The following is a 23,896-nucleotide window of genomic DNA, read 5'->3' as shown; positions in this document are numbered from 1 at the left end:
TCAATTTTAGCCTATAAACATGAAATCATAAAGCAGTGTGAATATAATTTACCTTCCCAGGACTCCTCTTTCTGCTTTTCTCCACATAGTGAAACGGTCCATGTATGATCTAGAATTTAACACAAAACGTGGTTTGCTGTGCTGCTTGCTCGAAAGACAAGAGTGAGGCCGTCTGAGGTGAGTCGAGTCTTAATGGGAACATCCAGGGGAAGCTGGCCGCATTGAAAATTCTGGACAGTCACTCCGCAAGGATAAAACTGGAATCGCAGAATAAAACTATTTTATCCCTGTCTCAAATAAAATATCCAAGTTGCTTTATGAAATCATGTCAGGAAACTTCTTTCACTCTTGCTCTACAAGGTCAGCAGCAGTTTCCTTGGGTTGTGCCTCGGTTTTGCAGGTCTTTGCTCAGTTAAGGGAATAAGTAGAGAAACTTAAGGTTCTGTGTTCATGGGGAAGCGATGGAGCAATGAGCTAGTTTCTAGGTGAACTACTTCGGGCACTAAATGGGATGCTTGGAGGAGATAAGGACAGGTTCACTCAGTACAACCTGTGACCCCGCATTCTATCCAAACTATGGTGCAGAAGCAATTCCAAGCAAACTTGTCCCTGGTTGCAGGTGTTGTTAGTCTGTTAGATGTTGTGCGGGACAGAAAGACGGCACGACACGCAGTGGTGGGAATACGGTAGCGCAAGAAACGTGGACGCCCAGTCCCTGGGCCGAGACCCTGCACGCCGAAATTTGGGGCAACAGCCCTCACGTCTACCACTCTCACGCACGAGGGACAAAAGGCTCCATTGCTCACTGAGCAGAAAAGCAATATTTCAGATGTTGCACTCAGGTTACTCTGCTCTCTAGTGACATGCCACTCTTCCAATAGAACTTTCTCGATGCCTGTCCTGTCAGGTACGGTAGCCACATGCGACCACTGAGCACTTGAAATGTGGCTAGAGTGACCGAGACACTGAGGCTTTCCACTGAATTTAGTTTTAGTTTAGATTGAAATGTAAAATAGCTACATGGATAAGGCAGGCCTCGGGATTCTCTCAGACCAATGGCTCCTATGTATTTTCCCGTGATGCCCTGGGCCCTGTCCTCTTCCACTCTGTGTTGGCTCCGCTCCAGGCTGACACGGGCTGTGTACCTGCGTGTTTGGTGTCTAGAGCCACGACCTCACTTCTACACTGGACAGCGCCCCAAATAACAGAGAAATTTGCTTTGGAAGCTTGTTCAGAAGAGTGAGCAAAAAATGCTCCCGGAAGCCTCTAACAAACACCTGTATAAGTTTCAAGGGCCCAGTTTGCGTCCTACACCCAGCACTGAGCCAGTCCCTGGCAGGGAGGATTTGCTCAGGAACTAGGGGTGGGGTCGGTCGGCTTCCTGCGAGACTAGTGGCTCTAGGGGAAAGGGGAAGTAACGTAACCACTGGGGTTCAGTTAAGCAGAGGTGGCCAATTTCAAGGCCCCAGGATGGCTCACTGTAGCGAAATGGGTTGACTCCAAGCCTTCTGAGTTACAAATACTGTTAATTGATGCTCAGAGCCAACGTTCAAGTGGCTGCCACAAAAGCCAACCTGTGTTTAGTTTTGGCTCTGACACCATGCTGTCACTATAGAATCTAGTGAGTGCTCGTTAGCCATGCACTTGTAAAGCCTCTTTAGGAAGTCCGGGTCCTGGGCTTCTTATCACCTGTGTGCTGCTGCGCTGGGTGAGGGCTGTTGGGTGTCCAGGTCAGAGTCCAGCCCTCTCCCTGTCACCAAGCAGACATTATTGCTAAAAAAAAAAAAAAGGAGCTAAAGTGGGTCTGGCATGTGGTCACCTAGTGGTTACTTATTAAAGCCAAAACAAATAACCCTTTCCTTTTAAGATTGGGTCTGTTTGGCTAACATCTTTATGTAAAAGCACATACCATCACTAGTCATCAGGCAAATGCTAATTAAACCCACAATGAGATCCCACCTTGGTTCAAATTAAAAAGACTGACAATACCTAGTACTGACGAATGTTGGCAATTTATGCTCCCAACACACTGCTATTGAGAGTACAAATTGGTCCAACCACCTGGGAGACCGGGAGTGTCTACCAAAGCCATACAGCACCCTGGGACCCAGCAGTTCCACCTCTGGGCTATGTTCTCAGAAGAAACGCAGACAGTTACTCACTGGGAGACACACGCAAGGATGTTTATAACAACTTTGGTCATAATTACCTCAAACTGGAAACAACCCAGTGCCCATCAGTGGCCTGGATGAATAAAATGTGGTGTAAATCGTCAGTGCAACACCGCACAGCGGTAAGATAAGTGAACGGCTCATACACAGTAACACAGGCGAGTCTGACACATACAATGTTTAAGGAAAGAAACCGGGCTCGAGAATTCCCACTGTGTGATTAGGTGGTTCAAGGACAGACAAAGCTAATCTGCAGTTGAGAGATCAAAATAGGGGTGAAGGCGTGTGTGCACAAGGCAGGGGTAAGAGGGTGCTGTATATTGATCTGGATGGGGTTACACGGGTTAGAAACTCATCGATCTGAGCACCCAAGATTGGTGCGTGTACTGCGCATTACTGGGTTTTACCTCGCTGGCAATGGATGTTAAAAGAAGAAAATCGGGCCTTTTGAAGGTAATGGGTTAGGACACCCCAGTTACAGACATCTTTTCATTAGTATGGCATGTAATTGTTGATGTATGTTGTCCAACAATTTGACTAAGTCCAAACACATTATTTGCATAATGTCCGTTTTTTTATGCTCATAGAAATTACTCTTTGAGTACTATAACCCACACGATGTGATGCCTTCCGGAGGATGTTCCCCCACCTCAGCTTTGTGGAGGTGAAATTGATAAATAAAGTTGTTAGATACTTAAAGTGTACAATCTGATGATTTGATACATGTATACATTGAGACAGGATTTGGAGGATGTTTTTTTAAAAACGTTTTATTTTTCAATGACAGTTGACATACAGTATTATGTTAACTTCAGGTGCACCGCAGAGCAATTAGACATTCAGATAACTTAAGCTCACCCTGACTGGGGGAGGGGTTTGATCTCCGTCTTCCCGGTGGGGCCTGCACGTCCGCCTGGCTCTCTCCGTTAGTGTCCTGGCTGCCTTCCCTTTCCTGGGTGTGCGTGTACATCAGGACTAGCGTGAGTCGGGGAGGTTTGGGTGCCCTGCCGTGTTTTGGGTACCTGGTTTTGGGTATCTGTGGGTAACATAGCACACATAGGCGAAGTGAATGATTTTTCTGTTAAACTTGGAGTGGAAATACAAGTTTGGAAAAATATTCTTCCTTTCTGGGCTTTTAGTTTGTTTTTACTTGAAAAAAATTTTTAATTGTGGCAAAACCCCCCATAACATAAAAGTTACCATTTTGGCCATTTTAATGGTGAGTGTGCTCACCCTGTTGAGCAGCAGATCTCCAGGACTGTTTCATCCTGCAAAACCGAAACCCGGTGCTTAGCGAACAGTAACTCTGCCTCCTCCCTCCAGCCCGGCAGCCACCTACTTTTTGCAGGTGGCAACCATTGTACTGTCTGTCCCTATGAATTTGACTCTTCTAGGGACCTCATGCAGGTGGAATCACGCAGTGCGTGTCTTTTTGTGGCTGGCCCATTTCAGCCAGCACATATCCCCAAGGTCCATCCATGTCGTTAGCATGGGTGAGAATTTCCTTCCTTTGTAGGCGGAATTCTGTTGTATGTGTATTCCACATTTTGTCTGCCCATTTGCCTGCAAACGGATCTTTTGTTTACTTTTAACGTTTCTTTATCCCTCGGTTTCTTTATCCCTAGGGCAGTGTTTCTTAATTTTTTTCATTATAGCCACCCCTCCAACCATGTAACTTTTTTTTTTGCCTCCGTAGCAAATTTTAACACCACAGATACACTGTATATCTATTTGTGTATTGTGTGTGTGTGTATATATATATAGAGAGAGAGATAGATAGATAGATAGATAGATAGATATATCTGTGCTTTGTACATAAAAGGAATAACAATTTTCACTCCTCTAGAACCATTTTTCACCCCTTTGGGGGACAATTTAGCTCTGTTGAGGGGGCATGCTATAGAGAAAATCACTTCCAGACTAATGTACATGGAGGGAGCCCCAAATTTGCTAAATGTCCTGGTAATGAAAGAAATGACACTTGAAGACAATTCTAAACTCACTTCCACTCTCCCTTCTCCTGCTAACTCAACCTCCCCCATTGTACGTTCTGCCCCTTCAACAGACAAGCCAACAGACCAGCAAACAAACAAGCAAACAGAAAAAGGCAGCATCCTGACTTTGGTTTGGTTGCAGCAGAGAAGCGTCTTTTCCAGTGCCGGAGTGGGGATGGCGTCCTCTGTTCCAGAGCGGGGAGTGGCTCTCCGTGCCTGCCTGCCGCTGCCCCCAACCCGGCCCCCGCAGCGGCCGCTGTTGTCGGAACGCTGTAACGGGCTCATGACGCTGTGTCTGGCTTGCAGGATGTTTTCCCACGGACTGTACTTCTCCCTGGTGTGTCCTTGACAGTCACAAGTGACCCATTCTCAGACTTTCACGTATTTCCCTGCATTATTTATTTCATAGAGTATATACCATAGCCTGTTAGAGGCAGTGGCATCAGAATGGTTATTCTCAGGGGCTAGGCTGAAAGTTCAATATTATATACATTTATATGTGAAACCAAAGCTTGCATCATTTCTGGGATGCAAAGTAGAGTTTGACTAAAAGCGTTGGAGTTGATTTGCCGGCCCTTTACTCCCATGTAGTACCATCAGCAACTCTCGTTGACTCTGCCTCCCGAGTTTGTTTTACATTGGCCTGTTTCTGTCCATCTGGCCTGCAGCCAGTATAAGCCAGTTCTTGGTAATCGCCAGCTTAAAGCCCTCTAGTGCCGTACTGTGCGGTATGGTAGCCACTAGTTACTCACTCATGGCTATATAAGTTAAAGTTAGTTAACAGTAAATAAAGTGAAAAATGTAGTTCCTCAGTTGTACTAGCCATATTTCAAATGGATGACAAGCCGCAAACGGCTAGTGGCTACCATACTGGCTAGTACAGAATGGATCATTCTCATCATCACAGAAAGGTTTAAGGGACAGCCCTTTCCCAGTGGCACTTAAGATGAATTCTAAGACCTTCGGGTGACCCTCAAGGTCCCAGGCCCCCCATCTGATGCAGCTCTTCCTCTGTCCCCTACCCACGCGACAGTTCTTGAACTGTGAAGCTAGGAGCCTTTGCACATACTGTTCCCCTTGCTTGGACACCTCCTGTATTGTTTTAAAATAGATTATTCTTTTCATTTATTTTTATTTTTAGAGAGAGGGCAAGGGAGGGAGAAAGAGAGAAGGAAACGTAGATGGGAGAGAGAAACATCAATCAGTTGCCATTCATACGTGACCCAACTGGGGACTAATGTGCAACCCAGGCATGTGTCCTAGACTGGGAATTGAACTGGTGACCCTTTGGTTTACTGGCTGGCACTCAATCTACTGAGCCACACCAGCCAAGGCAGGGCAGAATAATTTAAAGTTGGTGGACAAAGGAGAGTGGTGGACTGGGACAGCCCGAGGTTTAAGGCAGGCTGGTGAGAGAACTGAGGTAGGATGGCAGGGTGGTCTGTTTTTTCTTGTTCTATATTGACACCCAAGTAGGAAAGGCTTGGGCCTACTACTTCATATTTTTCCAGAGGCCTTTTGATAGATTTTGAGTGAGTTTCTCAAGAAAATCCCTACTATTCTCCTTTTGCATTTGCCCTCTTTCCCTCAAGAAAAAAAAAAAAAAAGAAAGAAAGAAAAGAAAAGCAAAGAAAATAAACTGGAGTCCCCAGAATGAGTTTGACTTGGATTCTTTTCCTGGCCGACTTCCTGTGGGGAGTAGGAAGGAGGCAGTTTGAAGAATTGTTCTCTGGCCTCGGTCTGGAACTAGCTCTCCCCCCAGCACTCCACAGTTGATCTTGGATCATTGACTGCTTTTAGGGTCTTTTGAAAGGATTTTATTTTAAAAAAGAATACCACTAAAAACCAAAAAAGCAAGTTAATTTGGTTTCAAGATTTCAAGTAGTACCCAGATAACCTGCGAAAGTAAAGTTCCCTCTGCCCATTTCAGCGGCCCCCAGCCCGCTCCTGTTGGCAGGTTTTGCTCTCTTCCTTTAAGTCAGTTGTGTAATTTCATGCGCAGATACATAATGAATAATACAAACCACAACATCCCAGGTCTACTTGCCTTCAAACTTGCTTGTTTCAAAATCTGCTCAGTGCATTTGTGTTTTTCTTGCTTCTACTTCTTTGTGTGTAGCTAGGCGGCCCGTGACACCTCCCAAAAACTGGACCTTGAATTCTCAGAGGCGCGTAGTGAAATTGACTGAAAGCCAACGCAGCAGCTGTGAAAATGTCTCTTACTTATCTTTTAGTTTGGCACCATTAGCAAAACCAAAAGTACAGGGGAGTGATTGCTGGGTGCCAGCCAGAACATTACACACTGTAGTGATTTGACTGGGTTCTGACCTTTAGCCCCCCTTTTGGCCCTTCAGAGTGGAGCTGAGCTCCTAAAGTCAGGCCATCTAGGTTTGGGTTCCTGCTCTACCGCAGTCTGTGTGACTGTGGCGGGTAGTGTGATCTCTCTTTGCCTCAGGTTCCCTGTATGTCAAATGGGGACGTAATCATGCCTATTTCACGGGGCTTTTTGCAAGGATAAAATGACTCAGTGATATAAAAAGCCCATAGTCGGTGCTCAAGCATATTGTCATTCTGTTAAATTATTGCCACTTGTATTTAATGATTTCACCTTACACATAGGCCACCCAGTTGTTAAAAAGAAAAAAAGACCCAACAACTGAGCTGTCTGTGCTCTAAAGCAGAGAGAAAGAGCATTCTTTCCTATCATAAAAATGTAACTGTCAATAAATCCTAATAAGAAGCGAAAAGCCTTCTGTGTGTTTGGCAGTTCACTTTCCCCTGTGGCTTGTCGGTACCAACAAAAAGCGGAAACATAAGTGCATGAATACGTGGGATGTTTGCCCGCATAGCATTAAGAGCTCGCTCCTGGTTTCTAGAGGAGTATAAAAAACCCAAATATTCTGACATGAATAGTTTTTAGCACATTTGTAAGCAGAGTGGAAACTATTTTGTGTTTGAGTTCTTCAACATTGATTACATGTTATTTAAAATAGTAATTAAAACACTGTGATATTGATGTAAAAACAGACATATAGACCAATGGAACAGAATAGGAAGCCCAGAAATAAACCCATGCCCATAGGGTCAGTTCCTATATGACAAAGGAGCCAAGATACACACTGGGGGGAAGGACAGCCTCTTCAATAAGTGATATTGGGACAGCCACATGCGGAAGAATGAAATTCGACCACTGTCTTACACCATACACAAAAGTTAACTCAAAATGGGTTAAAGGCTTGAATGTAAGACCTAAACCATGAAGTTCCTAGAGGGATTTAGGCTCTTTTATGTAGATCTTGGTGATGAACATTTGAATCTGATAATGGAAAGAAAAGCAACAAAACAAAATAAATAAATGAGACTATAGCATACTGAAAGGCTTCTGCACAGCAAAGGAAACCATCAACAGAATGAAAAGGCAACCTCCCGAATGGAGGAATGAAAATACTTGCAAGTCATGTATCTGACAAGGGGCAAATATCCAAAGTATGTAAAGAACTCATACAACTCAAAGTCAGAAAAAACAATCTGATTTAAAAATGGACAGAACAAAATGTCTTCTTTTTTTTCCAAAGAAGATGTAGAGATAGCAATAGGTACATAAAAAGATGCTCGATATCACTAATTATCAGGGAAATGCAAATCAAAACCACAGTGAGATATCACCTATCAGAAAGCTATTATAAAACAATAAGAAGTAACAAGTGTTGGCAAGAACATGGAAGCACTTACCTGGTCCCATCTGGATATCACGGAGCTGACAGGCCTCATATCGCTGAATTCCAGCAACAGGACCTCTGAAGGGACTGACGGGTCCAGATCAGGACCTCAGCTCATCGAGGACCAAATGGCTCACCAGTGAATTTTGGTCAGGTAGCAAGCTCCCGAGTGAAAACAAAGCACTGTTTTGGAAGCCCACTGGGGGCTCACTGAAGGAGAGTTTTGGGGTTTGAAGCTCAGATTTGCCTAGTCTCACTGATTGCTCAGGCTGCAGTAGGGCTCCATCTAGAGAGGTTTCAGTGACAAATCCTCCATATTTAGAGGACAGGAGGTCATCTTGTTTGCATTTGGAAGTCTTTGCTGGAGACGTCAGGACCGTAAACAGGGCCTGCAGAGTCCATGGACATGTGGAGGGGTGTCTGTTAGAGCTAAACCCAGAGTGGAGACGGTGGGTCTGAGTTTCCCAGAAGAACAACATCCATCCGGAGAGGCTGACTTTTGAGGGAAGCTGCTGGGAAGGTTGCATTTGATGACAACAAAAATGCCTTCCCACTCCCCCGTGGGAAAATAGGACCCCAGTGACAAGGCCAAGTAGGGAGGGAATGAGAGTGGCTGAGACCCCTGCATGGAGGGCGGCCCAGAAGGATTTGTTAGCACCCTCAATAAGTACCCAAGGTTGATTTTGTCCATCAGAGACACCGGTGCAGAAATAAGCAAGGGGGAAACACAGGGCCTGACGTTTTAATGGTTTTTAAGAATGTACAAGTTGAGAGAACTTCCGGCCAGGATGGAGGTGTAGGTAGATACACTCTGCCTCCTTGCACAACTAAAAGAAAGACAACAACAAATTTAAAAACCAAAAATAACTGAAACTGCCAGAAAATTGAACTGTATGGAAGTCTGACAACCAAGGAGTTAAAGAAGAAACAATCATCCATACTGGTAGAAGGGGTAGAGACAGGAAGCCAGGGCAGAGAGGATGCGTGGCAAGGAGGTGGCTGGAGGACCAGGGCGGGCAAAGTGGTGGCTGGTAGGCCCAGTGGTCCCGCATATGTGTGCGGATAAACTGGGAGGAACAACTGGGGAGCGAGACAGTCTGTGCAACCCAGGGTTCCAGTGCGGGGAAATAAAGCTTCAAAACCTCTGACCATAAAAAGCTGTGAGGGTTGCGGCAGCAGGAGAAACTCCCAGCCTCATAGGAGAGTTCATTGGAGAGACCCACAGGATCTTAGAACGTACACAAACCCACCCACCTGGGAATCAGCAGCAGAAGGGCTTGATTTGCTTGCGGGTAGTGGAGGAAGTGACTGAAAGCCACCTGAGAGCCAAGCAAGTGGCATTGTTCCCTCTTGGATCCCTCCCCCACAGACAGCACCACAACACATTGATGTGGGTTACCCTGCCCTGGTGAATACCTAAGGTTCCGCCCCTTACAATGCAACAGGTGCACTGAGACAAAGAAATATGGCCCAAATGAAAGAACAGATCAAAACTCCAGAAAAACAACTAAGCAATGTAGAGATAGCCAACCTATCAGGTGCAGAGTTCAAAACACTGGTAATCAGGATGCTCACAGAAATGGTTGAATATGGTCACAAAATAGAGGAAAAAGTGAAGGCTATGCAAAGTGAAGTAAAGAAAAATATATAGTGAAGGGAAAGAAGCCATGACTCAAATCAATGATTTGGAGCAGAAGGAAGAAATAAACATTCAACCAGAACACAATGAAGAAACAAGAATTCAAAAAAATGAGGAGAGCCTTAGGAACCTCCAGGACAACTTTAAACGTTTCAACATCCAAATTGTAGGGGTGCCAGAAGGAGAAGAGTAAGAGCAAGAAGTTGAGAACTTATTTGAAAAAATAATGGAGAACTTCCCCAGTCTGGCAAAGGAAATGGACTTCTAGGAAGTCCAGGAAGCTTAGAGAATCCCAAAGAAGTTGGACCCAAGGAAGCACACACCAAGGCACATCATAATTACATTATTCAAGATTAAAGGAAAGGAGAGAATCTAAAAGCAGCAAGAAAAGAGGAACTCCTCTTTCAGGGAGTTAACTACAAAGGAGTTCCCATAAGACATCAGCTGATTTCTTGAAAGAAACTTTACAGGCAAGAAGGGGCTGAAAAGAAGTACTCAGTCTTGAAAGGCAAGGACCTACATCCAAGATGACTCTATCCAGCAAAGCTATCATTTAGAATGGAAGGGCAGATAAAGTGCTTCCCAGATAAGGTCAAGTTAAAGGAGTTCATCATCACCAAGCCCTTATTATATGAAATGTTAAAAGGACTTATCTAAGAAAAAAAATCAAAAATATGAACAGTAAAATGACAACAAACTCACAACCATCAACATGTGAACCTAACCCCCCCCCCCAAAAAAAAAACTAAGCAAACAACTAAACAGGAACAGAATCACAGAAATGGAGGTCACATGGAGGGTTATCAGTGGGAAAAGGGAGAGGGGAGAATGGGGGAAAAGGTACAGGGAATAAGAAGCATAAATGATAGGTACAAAATAGATAGGGGGATGTTAAGAATAGTATGGGAAATGGAGAAGCCAAAGAACTTACATGTACAACCCATGGACATGAACTAAGGTATTGGAATGCTGATGACAGGGGGGCAGGTACAGGACAGAGGGGAATAAAAGGAAGAAAAAAAATGGGACAACTATAATAGCAGTCAATAACATATATTTTAAAATAAAGAATATACAGGTTGATGGCAATGGCTTCCATCCCCTTAACACCTCCTTCCACTTTGAGGTGCCTGTAGGCAGCTTGTAAAATATAAGGAAGGATACACTCAGAGATGTTGCTTGGTGACTAGAGGTGAGGTCCTCCTTAATGCCTACGGAGCACATGCTTAATCGAATTAATAAGTGAGTGAAAGAAGAGCAGCACTAGGAGCAAAATGAATAAAGGGTGGGGCTTACACTGCTTAGTGTAGACAGAACTGTAAAAAAATCATTTATGCTCTGATTATTAAGGTTGTACATTGTAGAGCAATTGGAAGTTGGAAAAGTAGAACCCTGCCTAATCCCAATGCGTGATTGCTAACATCTGGCATATTTTCAATACCTTTTATGGTTTTAAAATTGAATTTTGGATTATATACCTTTTCGTGTGGGTTGTATTTTTTTATTTCCTAACATAGGCTATCATTGAATGTTCTTTTTTAAAACATTCAATGATAGCCTAAGGTAGTAACAAAAAACATTCATTTAAAACATGAATGATTTTAAAAATAACTGCGTGGCGTTACACCATATGGATATTCTACAACTGATTCTAATCCATTACGCGTTATGGAGCATTCAGGGTTATTTCCAGTTTACACTGTGGCGAATGTCCACAGGCCTAAATCTATCCTTGATACATAATATTTCCCTTGTAAGAGAATATGACAGTGCCCAATACTTGGGGTCACTCTTTTAATTATTTTCCAGTGATACCTTGTTTTAATTTTTTCTTTCTTGTTCACTAGTGAGGGTGATCCTGCTTATCTTACCTCCATGTATTTAGCCTTTACTTGTATTCCTTGCGAATTGTCTGTTGAGGACCTTACACATTTTGGTCAGGGTGTTGCATCTTTTCTTGCCTTGGAAAGGTATTTACCAAAGAGGGCTTTTAACCCTTTGTCAGTTGTTAATAGTGATTTCCTTTTCCTAATTGTCTGATCATGGCCAGTTTAAAAACGGTTTATGGGACATATGGCTGACAATACTTGAAAAAGAAACATGTTTTTATTCTCTAGTCAATTGATTCTTCAATGTTTTTCATGTTCTTCTCAGTCCTCTCTGTGTAAATGCGAGCCATAAATTTGAGAGATCATTTCATGAAGGGGGTAGGCAGAATCTCACCTTCTGACTTGTTCTAAGAATCTGTGTCTTGTTCTGCTACAGCTCTGCCTGAGGAATGCAGCACAGTTAAAAAAAAAACGCCAAACAAACAAACCCATATCTGATAAGCATATATGGGTTTAAAAGAAGCCACCACTTGTATCTGCGTGGGTCTGCTTCCCCTGACCTGAAACCCCTCATCGAGATTTGGAACAATAAAACCAAAAATAGGAGTTATCATATATCCTAGAACTGTGTTGGTCAACAAGACCCCCAATAGGTTGTAGGACCCCACAGGTACATGGCATTTGCAAACACCTGAATTGTCCTCACATGTAAGACCTTCCCCGCTGCCTTCCCCTTTTCTCTGCCATCTTGGGAAGAGGAAATCCTAAAGGACATTTCTGCAGCTGCCTGCTGTCCCCCACCACCTCCTGGAGGCCCCCCAAGGTGGTCCCTGAGGTTCATCACGTGGGCAGGGCTGCAGCACTTCTCTCTGACGCTCCAGGCCATGCCGGAGGCAGAGAATCAGTCAGTAGGAGGCAGCCTCAGGGTCCTGCATTCAAATATTTGAGTAGCCATTATATGTTAGGCAGCAGGGGCACACGGTGAGTAAAACAGAAGTCGTGACCCGGAAGAGGCAAGTGTGTTTTGGGGAGGCACAGACAAGGAAGCAGGCAATGGCAAGGGCAGGGAAATCCCAGGGACAAATGCTCTGAGGCTTATTTCACAGTATTTTAGGAAGGTAGGAGGATGGGCGAGGAGGCAATGATTATGGCCCTGTGACTCAGTCCCTCGTATGTTGTGGCCTTCGGAACTGCACCTCCCCCCCTGCCCCTGTCCCCGTCCTTCTGAGTAGGACTATCAAGCTCAGTTTTGTTTGCACCAATGGGCGATAGGGTACCGTGCTCAAGAGCAGAAACCTGAATTTCGGGTCTGAACTAGGGAATGCCATTAGCAAATCCTGAGGCCCGTGGACATGAACCTCTTTGAGAATTGTTCCCAAATCTGAGTGATGTGAACAATGACCCCTTATTATGGGCTGTGGTGATGGGTAAATGAAAGTATAATAACAGTGCCAATTATAGGAACCACTGCCACTTCTTGAGCCAAACTATCCACCAACTGTGTTGTCCTGAAAATGGAAGCAGCTTCCTTGCTCAGTACCAAGCTGATCTTTAGCACAGAATGAATGGAATCCTTTTGGCCTCTGCCCTGAGGCCAGAAAAGGACTGAGATAAAAATGACCTCCGCAGACTCTTTGTTGGGACTCCTGGTGGTGAGGGGTGTTGCAAGGGTGTGCCCTAGACAGGTGGGCGGGGATAGAGTGAACTAACTGCCTCTCCAGACTCTCAGAAGTGCAGATGGGAAGGAGGCCGGCCTCATGCAGACCTGGCAACCAGCCTTTCCTCTGGCTCCTTACGTGGAGACCTGGCAGCCAGCCTTTCCTCTGACTCCTTACGTGGAGACCTGGCAGCCAGCCTTTCCTCTGGCTCCTTATGTGGAGACCTGGCAGCCAGCCTTTCCTCTCACTCCTTACAGGATGGACCCTATAGCTTATGCTGAGCTGTTGAAAGAATCTGGCAACCAAGTTTTTAGGAATGGCAACTTCTCTTTGGCCATCAGGAAGTACGATGAAGCCATTCAGGTTCTCCTGCATTTATTCCAGTGGGGGTAAGTGTTTGTATTTTCTTTCCACTTTGTTTTGGGGGGGAGGGCAAGTAAGTGGAAACTCAGTTGGTTATGTTTTCTTGACATTTCTGACCACACTGCCTAATTTCTGTTTCCTTTCTCGCTCAGTTCCTGTTGATCTTCTCTACCTTAGCTCCGAAACTGAACTGACGACACTAGACTAACAGGGGAAAGAGAAAATGAAACCTAGGGACTGTTGATAAACATTACAAAACTTTTGCTTCTGTCTGGGGACAGGATCAGAGTTTCTGGGATGACTGAAGTCCCCAAATTTCTCAGTTGTCATTCATTTCGTCACCTTTTTTCTTTAAAAAAATTATTGATTGATTTGAGAGAGAGAGAGAGAGAGAGAGATTTGTTCTTCTACTTATTTATGCATTCAGTGGTTGATTCTTGTATGTGCCCTGACTGGGAATCAAATCCATAGCCATGGTGTATTGGGATGGTGCTCCAACCAGCTGAGCTACTCACTACTCGGCCTGGGCCGCGTCATCTTCCTTCCTGATTACCTGAGCCGTTTACCCGCTGGCCACGTGCGGTGCGCGCCACTCGGGAACTGAGGCTCACCTCTTCCCCCGCCCCCTCTGCTTCTAGTAGACCTGTTCCCAAACATTTTAGTGTCACGATAATGCTTAAAAATTGTGGAGGACCCCAAAGAGCTCTTGTTTATGTAGGTTTTTTAGCTGTTAATATAGTCTGTATCAAAACTTACAACTGAGAGAAATTTAAAATACATATTTATTCATCTATTTAAAAATATCACTAAGAAATCCATTACATATTAATATAAACGTATTTTATATATTTTACTAGTTTATTTATTTAGAGAGGGGGAAGGGAGGGAGAAAGAGAGGGAGAGAAAAATTGACGTGAGAGAGAAACATCGATTGGTAGCCTCTCTTATGTTTCCGAACCGGGAACCAAACCCACAACTTAGGTATGTGCCCTGACTGGGAATTGAACTGGTGACCTTTTGCTTTGCGGGATGACGCCCAACCAACCGAGCCACCCTGGTCAGGGTTAAATAACATATTTTACAGAAAAATAACTCTATTTTCCAAAGCAAACAATTTGGTGAGAAGACTGGCCATTTTACATTTTTGCAAATCCCTTTAACATCTGTCTCAGTAGAAAACATCTAGCTTCTCACATCTGATTCTGCGTTCAATCTGTTGTGATATCACATCATGTAGCCTCTAGAAAGCCCCCCGAACACGTGTGAGGGAATGAGCGTGAAAAAGGTGTACTTAGTATTATTATTGATTAGTTTCTTGCTGCTGCTGTAACATGTTACCACAAACTTAGTGACTTAAAACAATACAAATTTATTATCTTGCAGTTCTAGAGGTCAGAAGTCTGAAATGGGTCTTAACAAGGCTAAAATCAAGGTGTTGGGCAGGGCTGGGTCCTTGCAGAGGAGAATCCATTTCCTTGCTGTTTTGAACTTTGAGCGGCTGCCTGTTTTCTTTGGCTTATGGCCCCTCCCTCCGTCTTCAAAGCACATCATTCCATTCTATGTCTGTCATCACATCACCTTCTCCTCTGCTATCACCCAGTTTCTCTCTCTCTCTCTCTCTCTCTCTCTCTCTCTCTCTCTCTCATAAGGATGCTTGTGATTGTATATAATCTGGTAAAACCTCTTCTCAAGATTCACAAATTAAACACATCTCCAAGTCCCTTTTGCCAGCATCATTTGGGGATCATTATTAAGTGTACTACAATTGTGAAAATATTTTGACCTTGTGGTCCACCTGAAATGGCCTTGGGGACCTCCCAGAGGTTCCCAGAAGAAACAGAACTTGGCATTTGTAGGGCATGTGCAGCCCAAACTTGTACTCAGAAATGACACTCAATTAAATTACGGAAATATGGTTCTTGCCTCCTACCCCCCTATCACCATGGTGTATCTATACTCTAGCTGGGTTTGAGTTGAGTGTAATTGGCTTGGGTCCGTACTTCTGTCACTCTGCCCCCTTCTGGTTCAGATCAGAAGTGCGTCAGAGCTGGGCCTAGAGCTCCTCTTTCAGGGCAAAACATCCAGCTTTCTTAAAGCGGTAGCGTTGGAAAGTGGTTCCGGCCATAGACTGACCCCACACCATGCGTGCTCATATCTCAGCTCCACCGCTTGCTAGCTGTGTGACTATGGATGGCACTTCTGCCCGGACCCTCACACATTGCCTTTGGTGGCCCTTCCCGACACTGTGTCTCTCGCCCATCACCTGCTGCCTGCCCTCCTGCTGACAAAGGGATGTAGGTGCCTGTGGTTTACAGAGCAAGTGCTCTCAGGAGAGTGGGACTGAGGGAAGGAGCATGGGGCAGAGGGAGACTGCAAGCAGGGATGCTGTCTCATCTGGAGTCCCCGCAGCTGGATCTCCTGGGAACTTGGGAGCACGAGCTGTACTGCAGAGCTGGTCCCACTTTGGGGCCAGGGACTGATGTTCTGATTCCCATGTTAGTCCGTCACTGGTGGTAGGCCGGAGCTGTCCTAGGGAGTGGGGCTGTATTCATCTGCTCAGGCTGCCATAACGAAATACCATAGACTGATGGATTGAACAGCATGGAATTATTTCTCACAGCTGGAGACTGGGAGGAACTCTTCCTGGTTTGCAGATGGCCACCTTTTCATGGTGCCCTCGTGTGGTGGAGAGAGAGAAGAGGTGTCCCTTGTTATAAGGGAACTAACCCCATGGCAAGGGCCCCACCCCCATCATCTCATCTAAACCTGATCACTACCCCCTAACCCCCATCTCCAAACAGCATCACATTGGGGGCTGGGGCTTCCACATATGAACTGGGGGCAAGGCACAATTCAGTTCATAGCAGGAGCATACTTCCTGTGGAGAGGCTGCTCCCGTTAGGCTGAGGACAAGTTTCTGGAGCCCCTAGATGCAGCCAGCACTCACTGCAGATGGGGATGGTTGCGCTGGGCAGCGTCTCTGGGCTGGACACCAGGGCCCCTGCTACACTTCAGCTCCCTTTCCAGTCACCCACTGGATGCTCCAGTGCCCCTTCTGGGCTTCTGGGGCCTCATCTCTTGCCTTAGAGGGAATGATGGACGCCAAGAGAAGCCGGGCACAAAGCATTGAGGTGGGGACAGTAGTAGAGGTGATGTTTTTCTTTGCTTTATTTCTGTGCTTACCTGCATTACCTAACCTTTCAATAGCGATTTGTGTCATTTTCACCATTACAAAAATCCCATAAAAGAGAAGCATAAGCCTTACTTGCCCCCCAGCTCCCACCCCATGCGTCTTGAATTCAGTGGCACCTGGGCTTCTGTTAACATATTGTGATATAATTTGTGTTTTTCCTTCTTTTTTTGACCTGATTTCAGCCCTAACCTTGCTGTTGTGTTACCCCGAGATCCAGGCACGAGGGGCCCTGCGCTGCCCCACTTCAGAGAGGCCCCTTTACCGGCCCCCTGCTGCACCACTGCCCACAGGCAGGAGTCTGTGGGGCCAGGGGCTTTGTACAGGCAGAGCCCTTTCGTCCTCTTTGGTCCACAGTGTGGGTACCGGGACCCTGGAATTTCTGCCTAGAACCCTGTTCCCAGGCCCTGCATAAGCCTCCTCCCTGTACCCATTCTTCTGAGGGCTGGCCAAGGTCAGGGGTGTGGACCTTGGAATTGTGCCTCCTGCGGGAGAGCTTGCAGTTCTAAGTTTGAACCTCGCCTTCCAGTTATTATACATTGGGAGGGTTTACACATATATAAAATCTTTATTATGTGTTTCCCATTCCCATTTGGTCCCCTTATACTCCCTTCCCCCCAGCAATCACCACTGTTGTCCATGCCCGTGAGTCCTTTTTCCTTTTTGCTCAGTCCCTCCACCATCTGAATCCCCCTGCCACCGCCCCACTAGCTGTCATCTGCTCTCTATCTATGCGTCTGTCTCTGTTTGCTGGTTAGTTCAGTGTGAGGGTAGAACATGTTTTATTGACGTTTTAAGCTTGAGTGGTGGCCTCCACACATTGAGACGAGCACTGTCCACCAGGACCTTCTGTGATTGTGCTTACTGAGCACTGAAAAGAGGCCGATACAACGCAGGAACGGAATTTCAAATTTTATTTAATTTTAAGTAGTTTAGGTTTAAGTAGCTACGTGTGGCCTGCGGCCACTGTGTTGGGCAGTGCAGATTAGCCACATGGTGCGTGGGCCTCTGTTGGTGCCCTGGCTCCGGTCCCCGCCATGTGAGGGTGGCCCTGCCAATGTAACACAAGAGGGCACATCCTCGGCCTCTCGGGGTGGGTCCATGGGGCTGGTGTGCTCACGTGTTTGAAGAGGCCCTTCCTGTGATAAGCTCTGCCTCCTTGCGGCAGGGACATGCGTACATTCACACCATGTCTGGACTCTGCTCATGCGCAGTGGGCAGCTCCCATCCTCCCCACCCTTGGGACCAGGCACCATTTTTGCAGCAGGTTCACCAACAGTCCCCAAGGTGACCGTTGGTGATCGACAGGAAATGGAACCAAGGTGTTGAGAACATTTGTCAGTAAAAGCTGAGAGTGGAGGATTAGTCAGTGAGGAAGGACAGATCTATACCTTGCGAGTGCCCCAGACTCTCTCAGGGTCAACAAGGGTCAGCACTGACAGGCACAACTGGGACATTTCCTGCTGAAACCTCCTCGTGATGGCGGCAGCCAGCACCAAAATGGTGCCTTCAAGGATTGCTTTCTGCATTTGCAGGAAGATAGTTTTACGATTACCAGCTTGTTCTTTCTCACAGGGTTCCCCCCAGGGAGTTGGCTGTACTACTGTGCAACAAATCCAATGCATTTTACAACCTCAGGAAATGGAAGGAGGCGTTTGCGGCTGCCAAGGAATGTCTGGAATGGGACCCGTCCTACGTGAAGGTATGGTGCAAGGGACAGCTCGGGGCAGCTGCCACCCCCCTCCCTGAGCCTGCCTCCGTCCCTCCCTGCTTTCTAAAGGGGGAGTGCTCCTCACTCTACTCTCTTTGCACTTCACATGGATGTCCATGGGCACGTGAGTGGCGCCCAGAGAAGAGTGAAAACCGCGATGGCCAGGTGTTGAAATGCCCCCCTGGCAGGGGAGAGCAGCGCTGGGCCTCTTGGCGGGTGGAGTGCGGGGGAGCTCCTCTCGGAGCTCATTTTGTCCTGAAGTAGTTACATCAAAATTCACAGGGTGTTCACATTCTCGGCCGTTCTGAAGTCTGATTTTAGCAAAGCTTTATTTCAGATGCAAGCTCGGTGGACGACGTGATGCTGGTTCTTGAAGTAGCATTTCTTACAGTAGAAATAAGGCCCTTTGGAGGGATCAGGGAAGTTTGAGAGGCTAGGAAGGCCCTTTAGGTTTGTTAACAAAGGTCCATAAGTAATCATTTGATTGTTTTTTTTTTTAGCTAAAATGCTTTGAGTGCCCTCTCTGCCAGGCACCCTCAAGTTCTTGGTGTCGGGGCAGATGAGAGGAGTGGATGACACCATCCCAGACCTTGGGTAATCCACAGTCAGGCTGGGGAGAGGAAAACCACGTGCAAAATCAGGGGCCTTGAATTACATCATGGGACTCTCTGAGGCGATAATATACACCTAAGTGTCAAATTAGTGGTATAGACAGTTTATAGAGAGGCTCCACCACAAGGTGGGGAGAGCCGAGCCCTTTCTCCCTTGCGCTCGCTTGGGCTGGTTTCCACAGCTTGGATGAGTTACTTTTCCCTCTAAGCCTTCATTTCCCCACCTGTAAAATGAGATGATACCTATGCCTTAGACTTGCTTCGGGGATTAAGGAGATGTGAAGTATGGTTGTTGACGCTCAGTAAATCGCAGTCTGCATATGTCCTCAGGGGTTTGCGTTTGCGTGCGACTGCTAGAAACAACACAGTGGGCAGGGGCCGGGGAGTTCAGCCCACAGAGCATACCCTCCCGGAGGAAGGCATTTATGTATTTTACAGTAAACCTCTTCTCTTGGAGGATGGATACTTTAGGAATTATTGAGTATTTTTGAAAATGGTAATGCATTCCTGAGGAATTCTGCCCAAAGACTTTCTAGAAGTTTCCCACCCTGTCCCTGGGATAGGGTGGGGAGTAGTTGGGGTCTGCCTGCATTTCGGACGTGGAGGCTTGGCTGTGGCCGACAGGGTGCATGGGGTCCTGGATGATGCTCTGGGCTTTTCCTTGAGTGGCCACATCTGCAGCAGCCCCTGACGGCAGAGCCACCAGGACCAGCTGCCCATTTTTACTCAGAGCTTCTGGGTGTCTCTCTCTTTCTCCATTCTTTCCCTCTGCTCATCCCTCCCCCAAGTGTCTACCATACTGGAGGAAGAAAATAACCTTTTCTTTACCCTCTTTTGGTTTAGAGTCCCACAAATGTGCCTAAAAAGAGAGACAAAAAGAGGAAAAGCATACAGATTTTTAAAAATTATATTTTATTGATTATGCTATTATAGTTGTTCTAATTTTTCCCCCTTTGCCTCCTCTGACTGGTACCCCCCCTCCCCTCTAGCAATAACCTCCCCTCCCCTTATTTCATGTCCATGGATCGTGCATATAAGTTCTTTGGCTTCTCCGCTTCCTGTACTATTCTTTACATCCCCCTGTCTATTTTGTACCTACCAATTATTATTCTTAATGCTTGCACCTTCCCCCCTGCCCTGTCCTCCCCTTCCAGCTGATGACCCTCCAGATGATCTCCATATCTATGATTCTCTTCCTGTTCTAGTTGTTTGCTTAGTTTGTTTTCTACATTCAGTTGTTGATAGTTGTGAATTTGTTGTCATTTTAATGTTCATAGTTTTGATCTTCTTTTTCTTAAATAAGTCCCTTTAACATTTCATGTAATAATGGCTCAATGATGATGAACTTCTTTAGCTTTACCTTGTCTGGGAAGCACTTTATCTGCCCTTCCATTCTAAATGATAGCTTTGCTGGATAGAATAATCTTGGATGTAGGTCCTTGCCTTTCAAGACTTTGAGTACTTCTTTCCAGCCCCTTCTTGCCTGTAAGGTTTCTTTTGAGAAACCAGCTGATGTCTTATGGCAACTCCTTTGTAGGTAACTGTCCTATCCTCTTGCTGCTTTTAAAAGTCTCTCTTTATCTTGAATCTTTGGTATTTTAATTATGATGTGTGTTGGTGTTGTCCTCTTTGGGTCCAACTTGTTTGGGCCTCTGTGCTTCCTGGACTTGTATGTCTATTTCCTTCACCAAATTAGGGAAGTTTTCTTTCATTATTTTTTCAAGTAAGTTTTTAATTTCTTGCTTTTCCTCTTCTCCTTCTGGCACCACTATGATTCAGATGTCGATACGTTTGGAGGGGTCCCAGAGGCTCCTTATTCTATCCTTGTTTTTTTGAATTCTTTTTTTCTTCTTGCTATTCTGATTGAATGCTTATTGCTTCCTTACGTTCTATATTGTTGATTTGAATCTCAGCTTTATCCCCTCCCTGTTGTTTCCCTGTAGATTTTTCTTTATTTCACTTAGTGTAACCTTCATTTCTGCCTGGGCCTTTTTTATGCTGTTGCCCTGCTCAGTGAGTTCTTTGAGTGCCCTGATGGTCCATGTTTTGAACTCTGCATCTGATAGGTTCATTATCTCTGTTTCATTTAGTTCTTTTTTGGGGGTTTGGTTCTGTTCTTTCATTTGGGCCTTATTTGTATCCTCAATTTGGCAGCCTCCCTGTGTTTGTTTCTGTGTATTAGGTAGAGCTGCTTTGACTCCCAGTCTTAGTAGTGTTTATAGAAAAGGCACCTGTAAATTGTGTGGGGCAGGGCCTTAGGTAATTGCCAGGGCAGGGCAACCTGCCTCACCACTTTGTGGCTCTGTATGGGGAGAGGGCTTGGAGAGGGAACAGTGCTGTTGCCTGGCTTCTGGGGGTTTGCTTGGCACTTGCCCTGTTTCCAGTCACTTCACTCTCTCCCCATATGGGACTGGTGCCCTTCCAGCTGTTGTCCTGGTGCTGAATCCCAGAGGGGGTAGGTATGTATAAGTTGTGAGTCCGTGCAGGCCCTTTAAATGGAGTCTCCTGAAAATCTGGCAGTTTCTTCCCCTGCCCCAACCTCCACTAGTTTTTACAGCCAGAAGTTATGGGGATTTATCATTCTGGTGCTGGAACCCTGGGCTGGGTGGTCTGGTTTGGGGCTGGAATCCCTCACTCCTAAGGTATCCCTCCTGATTTTTATCCATCACATGTGAACGTGGGACTGCCTGTCGCACTACCTCTCCACACCTCTCCACCTGTCTCCACATCTCTGCCCTCCTACCTGTCTGGATGAATGTGGCTTCTTTAAATCCTTGGTTGTCAGACTTCCATACAGCTAGATTTTCTGATGGTTCTGGGCAATATTTGTTTTGTAGTCTATTGTAATTTTTTCTGTACTTGTGTGAGGGGGCGAAGTGTATTTACTTATGCCTCCATCTTGAGTGGAAGTCTCATCAAAAAGCATACAGATTTTATTTGATGTTAATTTTCATGTGACATGGGAGACTTCTGAGAAAAGAGTTGAGGACTCCAAAGAAGTGGCTGGGCTGAGGAGCTTATACACCGTCTTAACAAAGAGCAATAAATTGTGGCGATGCGGCAAGACAAAGGACAGTGTTTTAAAGACTTTTATGGGCTGCAAACTGTAGAGAAGTACTTATACGGGGAAACTAATGGAAGAGAAGGGCTAGCTTAACAAGGGTTGTTTCTGCAGGCTCGTCTCAGTGCCGACTTTCTGTCTTCTTCATGGCCATAAAAGTTGCCTGAGAGAGGGGATTTATGCAGTCCTCCTTTCTCATATTTTGGCGTGGCATAGTCAGATCCCTCTTACCATTCTCTAAAATAAAAATATGGGACTCAAATCTGAGGAAGTCAAAGAAGTGGGAAATTCTGTACCAGCTTGTCTGCTTGGGGAAAAAAACACATTTTTTTCTTTTTCCTGATTGTTATCTAAAGTTTAGGCCTTCAAATGAAGGTTAAGACAAATTAATAAATAATTAAAGATCTGTGTTAAGTGGAGTTTTAAGCACTGTTGCAGTTGCATGGGCAAAGTGGGGAAGGCCGTAGGTATCGTTTTGTTCTTACTCAGTCTACAGTACAGCGTGCACGGGAGGCCTTTTGCATCACAGGCCATTTTCCTGTACTAAGCATTATAATTTTCCTCTCTCTACAGAAATAAAAAAAAATTTTTTTGCCTCTGGTATATATTGCCTATAATGTGGATGTCTGTAAATCTCAAGGCTTGTGATGGCAGTTTCCCCCTACATGTCTAGTGCAAGTTGGGTTTCATTGATCGAAAGGACCAGGGAATGACCTCTGTGTTTACACGACAATCTCACTCTTTCCCAGAACACTGTGGTCACGGCATTTTCTTTCATTCTTCTCTTCTGGCTCCCTTAGGCTGTGATTTGAGGCATGAATACATAAACCACACATGTAATTGGAAGCTGGTCAGCATCCTTCTCTGTCTGTGTCAAATGTTAGATGCTGTGTACATCATAGATTTGAAAGTGATTATTTTCTTAACAGTTAGAAAACCATAGGAAAAATGCGGCACAGAATCTAATGTGGCAACCCTTTGTGCATGCAGTGCCTGCTGGAAACCTGTGTTTACACAGAAGTGCGGTTCTAGAGCCCGTTTCCCGTGTCATCAGTCATGTTCTTCAGCAGCACAGAGAAGAGAGGGGTATCGTTAAGGTTTTCCTTTCTCCCCTTTCCAGGGATACTACCGAGCCGGCTACTCCTTGTTGCGGTTGCTCAAGCATTATGAAGCTGCGCGCATGTTTTTTGAGGGTCTCGAACTTCTGCAGGGCAGCAGCGACCAGAGCCAGTTCGCCGATTTCCTCGTTGGAGTCTTCACCACTATGGGCAGTAAGTCTGATGTGGGGGAGTTTCAGAACCCCATGGCTTGTCCTTTCCGTACACTTCTTCATTGTCTTCTCTGTGTCTTCTGAAAATCATCGTTCTGTCAGAAGCCACGCTGGCCAAACACCTGCTCTTGGTGGCTGTCCCTTGAAGAAATCTGGATGGTTTCCATTCTTCCCCCATCGTTAGAGAGAGCAGTTAACAGGACTTCTTAGGGCAACGCATCCCATACTTTCCTACCAACGTGCTCCTATTTGCAGCGGGACAGTGTGCCCATGCCCAGTTCCTAAATCTTGAAAAATATATTTATGGGAATTTTGTACCCCTTCACCATCATAATATATGGTTATGTAGATATTTATTTTTCATTGGAAATTAATACTCTGGAAGAAATGCCGTCTTATTCTGTCTGCCCTGTCCCCTTGGATGTTCTTGTTATCCACGAGTTTGAGAAATGGGGTTTGAAGGATAACGAGATGCAAGGTTGATGGGCCACCAGGTTAGAAGAATGAATATTGATGTGGGTTCCAGGCCTGATTTTTGTCATGAACCAGCAGCATGAAATGCCGTGAAGCCTGACTTCATTGGTGATAGTTTCTCACCTGCTGGATGAGAATAGTAATTGTTGCATTTTTCTTCTAGGAAGTGGACTTTGTAACTTCCCTTAAGCTTCCATTTCCTCCTT

At 45.5% G+C, this 23,896-nt stretch overlaps 1 protein-coding gene across 2 annotated transcripts in view; it reads left to right on the top strand.

Moving 5' to 3' along the window:
• TRANK1 (tetratricopeptide repeat and ankyrin repeat containing 1) overlaps window positions 1-23,896 on the top strand; it is a 94,203-nt gene that overhangs the window by 11,878 nt on the left and 58,429 nt on the right. The window contains exons 2-4 of one of the 2 annotated variants that reach the window (XM_053929721.2): window positions 13,268-13,399; window positions 18,139-18,265; window positions 23,067-23,217. In XM_053929721.2, coding sequence (XP_053785696.1) covers window positions 13,268-13,399; window positions 18,139-18,265; window positions 23,067-23,217 — 410 coding nt within the window. Of the gene's footprint in view, window positions 1-13,030; window positions 13,400-18,138; window positions 18,266-23,066; window positions 23,218-23,896 lie in introns of those variants that run through there. The other variant, XM_024565922.4, reaches the window with a different exon arrangement.

Source organism: Desmodus rotundus, chromosome 8 (genome assembly GCF_022682495.2).
Source record: "Desmodus rotundus isolate HL8 chromosome 8, HLdesRot8A.1, whole genome shotgun sequence".
NCBI lineage: Eukaryota > Metazoa > Chordata > Mammalia > Chiroptera > Phyllostomidae > Desmodus > Desmodus rotundus.
The sequence above is the reverse complement of the archived record's forward strand: the minus strand, read 5'-3'. Positions and strand labels throughout refer to the sequence as shown.